A 10,988-nucleotide genomic window follows, 5' to 3' on the forward strand; every position below is an offset into this window, starting at 1 on the left:
CAGGAAATTTGGCCTTGTAGGAAATCAAGGAAGCTTAAGAGCACCGTGAAGCACGTCGGGAGTTGAAGGCAAAGCGGAATATGCTATCGCGCCTGGCACATTCCTGCACGTGCTCTGCGTGGAGGCCGCTGGGAATTGTAGTTACTAGAGACGACGGCTCCATTTTCTAGGTGATTGCGGCTTCTTCAAAGCAGAGGGCCTCTCTTTCTAGTGAGGCTACAGTCAATACTCTCCCCGCCCGCCCTCTGCTGGAGGGAGCCAAGGCAGATGAAGAAAGTGTCATAGGCTTTCTAAACTAAGGGATGAAACGTGGGCCCTTCCAATGCCAGTTGATGATCTAGTCACAAAATGTCAGACTGAAAGAAACCTCAGAGAGGATCTAATCCAGCCATTCCACTTAATTCAGGAGTATTGGGAGGATTCCATGCTATCAACTTCCCCGACCCTCATCACCAGTTATCAGTACCGGGCATCCCTAGCTTTGCCCTTGAGGGTCAAAGTTGTTTCTACAACCAGCCCCAACACCCTAACTTCCCTGGCTATCATGAGCTGTGGCTGATATTGTCACCTCTCACACCCTACTTCTTCTTTTTTTTAATATTTATTTATTTATTTTGGCTGCACCATGTCTCAGTTGCAGCACGTGGGATCTTCCTTGCGGTATGCGGAGTTCTTAGTTGTGGCATGCATGCGGGATCTAGTTCCCTGACCAGGGATCGAACCCAGGTCCCCTGCATTGGGAGCGGGAAGTCTTTCCCATTGGACCACCAGGGAAGTCCCACACCCTACTTCTTGTGCAAAGTTTAAAAAAAACTTTCCCAGGTGTTTATGGGGGAAACTGTGTTAAACAGCGGCTGGGCAGAAGTAGAATACTGGGCACAGTATTCTGTGACTTTGCCCTCATGTAGAATTTTAGATATCTCTAACAGACTGAGAATGGAGAAGGCTGGCACACCTTACCTCAATCTGAAAAGTGGATTTGGAAATCATTTGCATTCCCTTTCCCATTCGCCTGCACCATCAGTTAACCAACACACCCCCAAAGAATCAGTCAAAATCCAATGTAGTAATCAACGGGTTTTATTTTCCTAGAACTGAAATCATCTACGGTTCTCAGAGCTAAACTTCCAAAGCTACAGTCAGCAATTTTTCATCAGAGCCCAAGGGAGGGGGGCAAGGGTGAAAGAGACAAGAGACGGAATAGCCAAATAGACCACTAGAAAGAGGTTGGGAGAGGGCGCTTATTTCCCTCTGGCCTCTCAGTGGGTTACAAATTGGATCTGGTGACAACACTGAGGGGACCAGGTGAGGGTATGTGGATGGGAAATGACACCAGAAGGAACACCAAAGCCCCAACTACAACAAAAAAAGTCATCAAGCCCCAAACAGAAGGGGAGCCTCCAAGTGCACCTCAGAAATGGGGGCAACAGTGGGGAAGAAAGGAGCAGAGTGGGGGGCACACAAAGGGATGGGGGGGGTCTTTAAAATTTTTTTTTTTGTAATTTTCTTTTATTAAAAACATCTCCTAAAAAATGTGTCTTTTCCTTTATGTCTGGGTGACGTATGTGACTGTAGGCTGGCCTTGAGCACTGTGGGGAGAGGGAAAAGGGCAGCTGAGGGTCTCCCCAGGGCATCCCAACTCTGGCCTGAGGTCTAAAGGTGGATGGATACTCCTCAACACTCCCATCCGAGCTGGGTGAAGTCAACCCTTCAGATCTCAGGTCCTTGACTCAAAGAACTTGGAAGACCCCAAATCTTTTGATGATAAACTGTAACTCCCATAACACCTAGGGTTGGCGTAAGAGAATGGGCATTGTCAACCATCCAGGATTTATGGAAGGGAGCCCCTCTCCCACAAGCTGTCCCACTTTCCCTGAATCCAGGTAGCTGGGAGAACAGGTGTGGGAGTAAGGGACAGGATGCCATCCTCTTGCCCACTCCACTCCCCCACCCCAATTTGAAGATTGCCCCTCCCAGGCCCCAGAAGCCCACCGTGCTACTTATTCTCCATCCCTTCCACTCATAGCCCTGATCCCAACCAACCCAGAGGTCTAGAATGCCCGGGGAAGGGCGAGAGGGGCGTCAGAAGATGGAAATAGCCGGTCCAGGCCCTAACAAATACACTGGGAAACAGCTCCAGGCAGAGAGCGACACAGTGGCCTCATCTCATCCCACAGAGCAGAAGACATGGACCTGACTCAGGTCACAGGGGTGTGGGGACATGGAGGTGAGGGCCAGGTGGCCTGCCCCATCCGGGTCAATCTCCAGGGTCTGAGCTCAGAAGGGGGAGAGTGAGTGGAAGAGGAGAGTGGGTTGGGGTGGGGAAGGGGTTCCCAGTTTGCAGGCCATGGCCAGTTTCCCCAGTAGCACCCAGACAGCAGCAGGAACGGGGCGGGGGCTCCTCTTGAAACATTGGTGGCTACAGGCTGCGGGGGAGGGTTGGAGGGGAGAAGGGTTAATGGTGTGGCCAGCCAGTGCCGGTCTCCTGGGAGAGCCCACCCTGCCTCCCTAGAGGCTGACTGCGACAGGCCCTCCTCCTCCTCCTCCTCCTCTCAGCAGGTGGCTGGGCCCTCCCAGCCCAGCTGCCAAGGGGCAGGGGGCTCACTCACCTCTCATGATCTCTGATGCCCGGGGCCTCAGCATCTTCCTTGGCAGCCTCTTCCTCTTCTTCCTCCTCTTCTTCCTCCTGAGGAGGCCCCCGGCCAGAGCCCGGCTCAGAGGGGGTGCTGTTCTTCTCCGCCTCCACTGGAACGGGCCTCTCACCCTCCAAGGTGGCCCCTTCCTTCTCCTCCCCTTCGGGGTCTTCTGTCTCCTTGGGACGTTTGGGGGAGTCCTGGGCAGGGTTAGCAGAGATGAGGTGGGCTGAGGCTCGAGGGGGAGGACACCAGCCTGCCCCTCCTTTCCCCAGAGGCTCTCCTTCCTAGGCAGACCCACAGTCCTCCAGCCCTCTGCTAGCTGAGATGTCTCCTGTGTCCCATCTTCTCAGCAAGACACTCCCCAAGACTAGGGGCCGAGTCTGTCTCTCAGACGGGCACTCCCTGAAAAACTCGTAACTTCCCTCCTCAGCCTGGGAGCCTTGCTCCGGGGCCCCAGGCAGGGGGCAGTTACCTCCAGCAGGTCTCCCGCTCTCCTCTTCAGCGCCCCCTTCTCATTCTTCTCCTTGGTCGGCTCATCAATGACCAGCTTCCCTTCCTCATCACTGCTACCTTCGGCATTCCCCTTCTTATCGCCATCACCCTCGGTGGCTTCGGGCTCGGGCTCTTCCACACAGCTCTTTTTCTGGGAGGACTGCGGCGGAGACAGCAGAGGCTGAGTGGCACCAGCGACTGCCACGCTGGGCCCCCTCCCCAGACCCCTCCCTCGGCCACTCACTCCTTCCTTCTCCCACCTCTCCCCCGCCCCCACCCAGGTGCCCAGTCTCACAAGTGATTTGAGACCCACCTCTGTCGGATTAGCCCCGGGGTAAACCCACTGGCCGGGCAGGCAGGGCTCTGTGCAGGAGGGGGGAGGGCTGGAGCAGGAGGCAAAACCTCGGGTCAACTTCTCCCAAAGGGAGCTGGGACCCTTTCCCCGCCAACCCCCGCCCCCCACCCTCCCGCCTCATCCTGCCCGGCTCACGAGCACCTCCTCCTGGAAGCCTTTGTGGAAAGAGTTAAGGCCACATCCTATACTCACACTGGGCCTGCCAAAGGCCTGTCCCCACTTACCGCCTCCATCCTGTTCTTGCCCCCCCAGGCGCTGTCTAACAGGTGGCCCCTGACCACAGCTACATCACACACCCGGAACCCCTTCCCCTCTGCAGAAAGCCTCCCCCAAGCCCCCACCCCACGAGCTCCTACTCTGAAAGCCCTGGTGTTGGTGTCTGAGCCCCCCGTTCCTGAAGCATCACATGTGGGCCCAGGGGCTCCCGGCACCTATGGCCACACCCGCTTTCCAGGAGGTCTCTGGGGCGGATGGCAGCTCACCTGGTAGCCAGAAGCCTTGACGGTAGGGTTGTTCTCGATCTCCCACAGCCCCTCGCTGAACCCTTTCCGTTTGTTGGGCTTGCCAAACTTCTCCTTGGACTCCTCGTAAGGGAAGAGGTCTTTGGGGCCCAGGAATGCCCTGGTGAGAGATGGGAGACTGTGCTCTCGAGTCCCTCACTGCATCTGAGCTGCGCAGCCCGATAGGGAAGGCGTGCCGTCACCACTGCTCTTTCCCCAAAGTGGTCCCCCCGTGGCCCTCCCCACCTCTGCCCCCTCACTCACGTCTCGTGTGTCCCGAAAAAAAAGACTTGGTATTTGTTGGCTGTTGACTTCACGGCAGCCTCAGGCATCTCGTCAATCTGAGAGCAAGATGAGTAAAGTGAGCGTGAGCTGGAGTCTTGAGGTCACGAATTTGGGGCCGGAGGGTAGGGGTTAAGGGGCTGATCTCTAAGGCACATCTGTGAAAACTCAAGACTGAGAGGGACCCAGGAGTTCACCAAAGGGGTTTCTGAACCATTTTTAGCAGTGTAACTTTGTTCAAGAGAAGTCAGGCATAAAAGCCCAGCAGGATCCCCGCCTCTCTTTCACAAACCAAACAGCATCCGTAAACAGATCCTGTCCATAAAGCTCCACGTCTTTGCCGTCACTCTGGTCCAACCACCGTCCCCTCTTGCCTGGACTAAAGCCACAGCCTCCCTCTCTTCTCTCAGCCTCCATTCTTGCCCCACTACAAGCCATTCTCCACACTGCAGCCAGAGGGGGCCTTTCCAAGTGCGGGTCTGAGCATTCCATTCCCCCTGCTAGAAACCTTTCGGTGGCTTCTCAGGACTCTAGGGCCCACCTGTTCACCGTTCTCCGTGATGTCAAGGTCTGAATTCCAATGCTGCCAACAGTATTTGTATGAGCTTGGGCAACTGACAGAACCTCAATTTTCTCAACTATAAAATGGAGATGGTCATAGTACTTAAGCCATAGCGCTGTAAGGATTAAATGACCATAACGGAGTACGTCCCGCGTACGTGCTTGCTATCATCAACCTCTCCCCATCACACTGCCCTTCTGCTCTCTGCTCCAGCCACACTGACCTTTCAGTCTCCTATACGAACTCCTGATCAGCCTTCCAACCTCAGCCCCATCATCACTTCCTCCAGAAAGCTTCCCCATCTCTCCCAACCTGGTCGGCTTCCCAGATAAAACTCTCAGCACCTCTCCTTCACAGTGCTTTTCACAATTCCAATTTTACGGTTCTTCATATTACCATTTGATTAATGTCTACGTGGACTATACCTGCCCCGAGAACAGAGAGGTCTGTTTGTAAGTCCAGCACGGTGCCTAGCACCCAGTGGGTGCACAGTGAAGATATGCTGAATGACTCTGTGAAACAGACAAAAGCAGCCTGCTCTGACTGAAGTGGAGAGGTGAGGCCAAGGGGCTGCCTATTCAATATCCCCCATCAGCAGCAGCTCCAAAAGACTTCTGGGGAACTCTTTGAAAGTCATGTGATGCAGTCAGACTCTCTCATTTTACAGACAAGGAAACTGAGGCCCAGAAAAGAAAAGTGATTTGCCCAAGATGACAGGACAAGTTAGTGAGGGCCAGATTTCAGAACTAGAGCTCCTGACTTGATCCTCTGCCTCAAATGTCCTGGGGGCATAAGGGATGGTGTGGTGGAGAAGGTGCCGAGGTCCGTCAGGGAAACGGTGAGAGGCAGTGGCCCAGATAGCCTCTCCCAGATCAGGCCCTGGAAGCCCAGGCCAAGCTGAGCTGGGGGGGAGGGGGTGTGGGGGACGGGGGAAGAGGACTACAACTCCCAGCAACACTTGCAGCAGCCCTAGCGGCCGGGCTTCCCACCGGACAGAGGCCAGGTGGCCATGTTGGCTGGGGCCCGGGGTGCAGATAGGAAAGAGACAGGCAGGCCAAGGCAGTGATTAAACACACAGAGACTAGGACAGAGTGCCTGACTGGGGGCCTGGGGAGACAGGGAGGCTAGGTGGATGGAAATAAGCTGAGACACACCCAGGAGATGGGGTGGAACCTGAGCAAGAATCTGAGGGGCATCTTGCTCCAGACATGGAGTCTTCAAGCTCCTGAGCACCTCCCCCCTTGCCCTGTGGCCTCTGGGGACAGAGGTCCAGCCCCTCCCCCCCAGGAAGGCCCAGCACAAACTGGGCCCTCCCCACAACCGGGAGACACTGGGGTGTGAGAGCTGGGGGTGGAAAGGCACGCTGTCCCCCACCCCAGCTCAATCCCCATCGCCATGACAACCCAACCCCGCCCCCGGGGCCACTCAGCAACCAGGAATGTGACTGCCCCTCCCCCCCAGGCCCTCTCTCCAGATTGGGGAGGAGGGGACACTAACACACACCCCACCCCCAAGCCTGGAGTCTGGCACCTGGGTCCCTGGCTGTGCCTGAAACCACAGCTAGGGCTGAGGGCTGGGGGCCCTTCTCAGGAAGCCAGAGCTGGGGTGTGGGCAAAGGAGGAGCCAGTCCTCTGCCAGGATACCTGGGTCCTGTTGCTAGCTCCCCACCCTCCTCTCAGCGGGGGAAGCAAAAAATAAAATGAGGGGCTCCAGGGCTTAGAGATCCCAGGAGACAGGCATAGGACAATAATAGCAAAAGCTCTTTCCTAGGCCTCTTCTTGGTGGATCTTTGTGCACCAGGAAAGAGGGCAGGGGGTGGGGGGCTGGGGGGGAATATCTAAGGGTCCCAGCTGGGAACTACTCTGGGCTCTGCATTTTTAGTGCCACACTTGAGCCAGGACATTAACAGGCTTGTAGGAAACATGTGATGAAAAGGGAGAAACTGAGGCTCAGGAAAGGGGGTTGGTGAGTGAAGGGGTGAGAAACAGGAGACATGAGGTCCTCTCAAGGAGCTCAGACCAGGCAAAGCAGCGCTCTGCCCATCAGTCTCTTTCCCGTGGGAAGCAAACTCAAAGAGAGGTAGCTGAACGCTGTGACAGGGGATCCAGGAGGCCACCAGCTGCCCAGCCTCAGGGGCGGGGGAGAAACCAAAGAATGGATGGGAATTAAAAATAGACAGAACGGGACACACCAGATATACCCGCCCTGCTGACTTCTAGCCAGATAAAGGGTAGGTCGAGAGGAAAGAGGGAGGCCAGGGGCCTGGGCAGATGGGCATCTACCTCCAAAGCATAAAGCCACCCCAATCCCACCTCACCTCGAGTGTAGGCACCCGAGGGGGAAGGGCCAGGAGAGGCGTGCTCTTTTTACTTAATGGAATTCCCAACCCCTCACCCCAAAAAGGGGAGACATTCCTTCTCTAGTGGACCCTTCATCCTTCAAGCCACAAAGGAAATGTCTTTCTGCATTTGGAAGTGAAGGGAGGTTCTTCGTCGACGACGACGACGTAGAGGATATGAGGTCTCAGGGGAGGCCTGTACTCCCAATACAGACATGTGTCTCCCAGGTGGTGCCTTTATATCCAGGTTGTGACTCAGGACAAGTGAGTCAAAGCTAAGTGGGTCAGGGTGGGGCCAGATGAGTGCTGGGTACCCCACTGCACCTCCTCCACTGGCCAACAGGGGAGGGGGCTCTGCTACTTCTCAGCCGTTCCAGGAATCCTGGCAAGTTACTTCCCCTCGGCTGGGGCTCATCCACTCCCACCACCCCCCCTCCCCCGGCCCTCTGCCCTCTGCATGTGCCTCATTCCATCACACAGGCCTGAGCACAAGAAGTCCCATCCTCCCAGAGCCCAGGACACCTTCTAAGGCCTGAAGTACCCAGATGAGGAGTGGGGAGAGAGGACTGAACACCTCTCCCCCAGCCTCATACCAAATCCAGGCCCAGGGGCGCCAGCTCAGCACATAGAAAGGCAGCAGAGAAGGTTAAGCCCACCCTGACTGCCAGCCAGGGTTCTGACCACCACACCCAAGGCCCAGGCCCAACCTGACCCAGGAATCGTAAAATCTGGGGCAGGAGACAGTTGGGGCCAGGAAAGTGTGGCAAGCCCAAGAGGCAGAAAAGAGAAGGTGGTGCCTGGATGTGGGGGAAGGGCAGAGGGAGGACAGATGGGCGAGGCCCTCTGGCTGCTCAGGTTTTCTGGGACTGTGAAACAGGAAGTGGAGAGAGGAGGAAGGAACCTAAGGGGGAAAATCCCTGAGTCTTGGAGGCTAACTGTTAAGTGCTTGGAGATCCCCCAGGAAGTCAGGCAGGAGGAAGAGGAAAGGAGAAGGTTAAGATGGAGTCACACCATCCTTCCAGGCAGGTCGTGCCTACCACGTGGTCCCTCTGGCTGAACTCTCCAAGCACTGGGCTGTTCCAGTCTCACCCAGAGTCAGCCATCCTCCCCAGAAGCAGGGGCTGAGGAAGGAAAGCCCACACAGTGGCCTTCACCATGGCTGAGGACTCTGGTTGCCTATTAGATGGAGCAGTCAGCAAGGCCCCCCTACTCCTCCTCCATCTCAGGAGGAGCCAGGCCCCGTCAGGCTCTGCCACTCAAAAGACTAAGACAGCACCCAAGGATGGTGAGGAGACTCAGATTTGTCTGCTCTTTCGGTGCTCAAGGAGAATGTATTTGGAAGATAACAACCTTGGGTGTACCACTCCCTCCAATTTTCAGAATCAAGACCCAGAGCACAGGCAAAGGGTGGGGTCCTATCTCTTTGGGATCCAGTCTGATCTCCCTCCCCGAACCCGAACTTTATCTAAAGGGCCCAGGCCTCAACAGAGCAAGAGACTGCCTCCCTGTCCTGCCCTTCTGTCCTGGAGGCCCAGGGTGAACAGAGGAAATGGACAGCATCCCCAGTCCCAGGCGCTGCCCTCACTCCAAAGGCTACCAGAAACCTGAAGGTCTTCTTCACAGGGGCCAGTGTGGGTCTGCATGGGCCCCCCTTTCTCTCTTCCCTGCAGCCTGAAGGGGTTCCCTACGACCCCCATTCCAGCTGAGCCCCCTCCCCAGTCTCTGGACTTTGTCCCACCCCCAGGAGGTAGGAGCAGTAGAGACCTGTGTTCAGTTCTTGCCCGGCCCACCAGAACCTTGGCATCTGGACCAAGAAGCCAGATGGATCAAAGGTGCAGGGTAAAGTACATGAGTGTTCACACACCACATACACACATGCACACACAAGGCTGTCTGTGGCTGCTTCCTCACATTGCCCCCCACCCCCCAAACCCAAGTCCCCTAGGAGGCCCTGGAGGCTGGGAGAGCCCTGCTTCACTCTGTACTTCACTCCCGTTCCAGAGGCCAGACATCTAGAAGTTTCAGGGAACAAGGAGCTCAAGGCATATGGGATTAGGTATATTCCTCAGGAGAGGGTACTGAGTGAGGAAGGGTCTCCTGGACTTTCTCGGAGTGGCCCTAAAGTTGGTCTGGACACTCTGAACAGGACCCAAGGGAGCCTGGGGCAACTTCCCAAGCTCAGAGCAGGGTCTGGCCCAGATGAAGACACAGACTCATGTGGAAAAGAGCAACCCACAGCCATAAGGCAGTTTTGCATTTGGCCCCCTTGTCCAGAAGACTCCCTCTACTCCTCTCTGCCCTTGGATTACACTCTACAGGAGTCCTGTACTCTAGGGCCGATACCAAAGGCCTCTCTCTACACCAACGTTGAAATAAAGTGCCAGAGACACTGTGCCCTGTGACACCCCCAACCTCCTCCAGCACCCTCTGGCAACCTCCCTTACTCCTTACTTCACCTGTCTCAGTTCTTAGGGGAAACATGATGAATGCGCCAGGCTGGGCATTTGGGCCCCACCCTCCCACCTGGCCAGGTGCTGGCGGGGGGTGGGGAGGGTGGGCGCCTCACATTGGCGGGCTGAATCAACCACATGGCAGACTGGGCCGTTCTGGCGGGAGAGGCTCAGAAATGGGGAGGAGAAGCAACTCGGGTTCCCCCCACCTCCACTGAGAGGCAGGGCAGTCTGGACTGGACTTCCCAATCCCAACAAGGGCTCTGCCACCCTCAGTCCCCAGTCTGAGTCGGCAGCATACGAAGAAATATTTTTGTGGGGCTGAGGAGTGAAGGGTACTAGCCGGTAATTTCCAAGCTAGACGGATCCCCTCTTCTGCCGCCCCCCAACGATTCCTCGACCCTCCCAACTTCAGACCTCTTACGGATGCCCCAAACCAAAGTTTTCTAGAAGCGAACTCCGCCTCCATCTAGCCTTTCAGGGCTGAGATCCTTCTTAACCATCTAATCTAGGAAGAGGAGAGTTTCAACTGGGGGTAACAATCAGTGAAGAAACTGGGGGTCCCTGAAGGGGTCCCTGAAGGGGGTAGCGGTGGCGCCTGGGGGGGTGGGTGGGAGGAGTTACACTGCTGGCCCAAACCCAGGCAGCGCGCCCGAAACCGCTGGGAGTATGGGGGCTGGGGGCGGAACTGAGCACGCGGAGCCGGGGGCCGGGAAGTGACCGGCGCCCTCAGATCCCCACGCCGCGCACACGCCACCACGCGCGGACGCCGTGTGGCCAGGTGTTCGCCGCTGCCGCCGCCACCACCCCCACCACCCCGCCTCCACCATTATATAACCGGCGGGTGGGCTTGAGTCGCTCGGGAAAGATTCGGGGACTCAGACGCCCCACACCCCCACCCCCTCCGCGCGGAGCGCTCTTGCCCTCCCGGGTGTTATGCAACCCAAGTCTGGAGGTGGATAGGGGGCGGCGGGCCGCCCTGCTCACCCGGGCCGGCCAGTGTGGGTAGCCCTTCATCTTGGCGAACACCAGGTCCCCGCATTTGTACTCCTTCTGTCGGTTGGATCGCGACATGGCGGGGCTCCGGGCGCCCCGGGCTCCGCGCCGGGCCGGAAAGCGCGAGCCCAAGTTTGCGCGTGCGGCGGTGGCGGCGCCGCTCCGCTCCGGCCCTCGCGCGGCCCCCGCCTCGATGGTGGCCCCCGGCCCGGGCTCCGGCGCGGCCACGGCGTCTCCGCCCGCGCGCCGCACGGACGGGGCGGGCGCGGATCCGGGGCAACGCTCCGGCGCGATGGGTGCGCGCTCGTGCAGTTGTTTGTGTTTGAAATTCAATTGCTCCCTCCGCTGCGCGAGGCCTCTTCCTCCACCCCCCTCCC

General features: G+C 57.2%; 1 protein-coding gene across 1 annotated transcript; it reads right to left on the reverse strand.

The window, feature by feature from the left end:
• Window positions 1-1,634: 1,634 nt before the first annotated feature.
• HDGF (heparin binding growth factor) lies at window positions 1,635-10,988 on the reverse strand. Its single transcript, XM_059934132.1, has 6 exons — window positions 10,603-10,988; window positions 4,248-4,324; window positions 3,966-4,104; window positions 3,109-3,288; window positions 2,610-2,833; window positions 1,635-2,426 (listed from the first exon to the last, which is right to left on the reverse strand). The coding sequence occupies exons 1-6, from the start codon at window positions 10,687-10,689 to the stop codon at window positions 2,420-2,422; spliced, it is 714 nt and encodes a 237-aa protein (XP_059790115.1). The 5' UTR covers window positions 10,690-10,988; the 3' UTR covers window positions 1,635-2,419.

The sequence above is a fragment of the Balaenoptera ricei genome, chromosome 1, assembly GCF_028023285.1.
Source record: "Balaenoptera ricei isolate mBalRic1 chromosome 1, mBalRic1.hap2, whole genome shotgun sequence".
In the NCBI taxonomy this organism is placed as follows: domain Eukaryota; kingdom Metazoa; phylum Chordata; class Mammalia; order Artiodactyla; family Balaenopteridae; genus Balaenoptera; species Balaenoptera ricei.

Bases quoted from the DNA above. Each gene is read 5' to 3' on its own strand.
- HDGF (XM_059934132.1), bottom strand. From the start codon at position 10,689: ATGTCGCGATCCAACCGACAGAAGGAGTACAAATGCGGGGACCTGGTG. The intron at 4,325-10,602 runs GTGAGCAGGGCG...TCTTGCTCTCAG, and splicing joins ACCCACACTGGCCGGCCCGG to ATTGACGAGATGCCTGAGGC. The intron at 2,834-3,108 runs GTAACTGCCCCC...AACCCTGCCCAG, and splicing joins GAGCGGGAGACCTGCTGGAG to GACTCCCCCAAACGTCCCAA.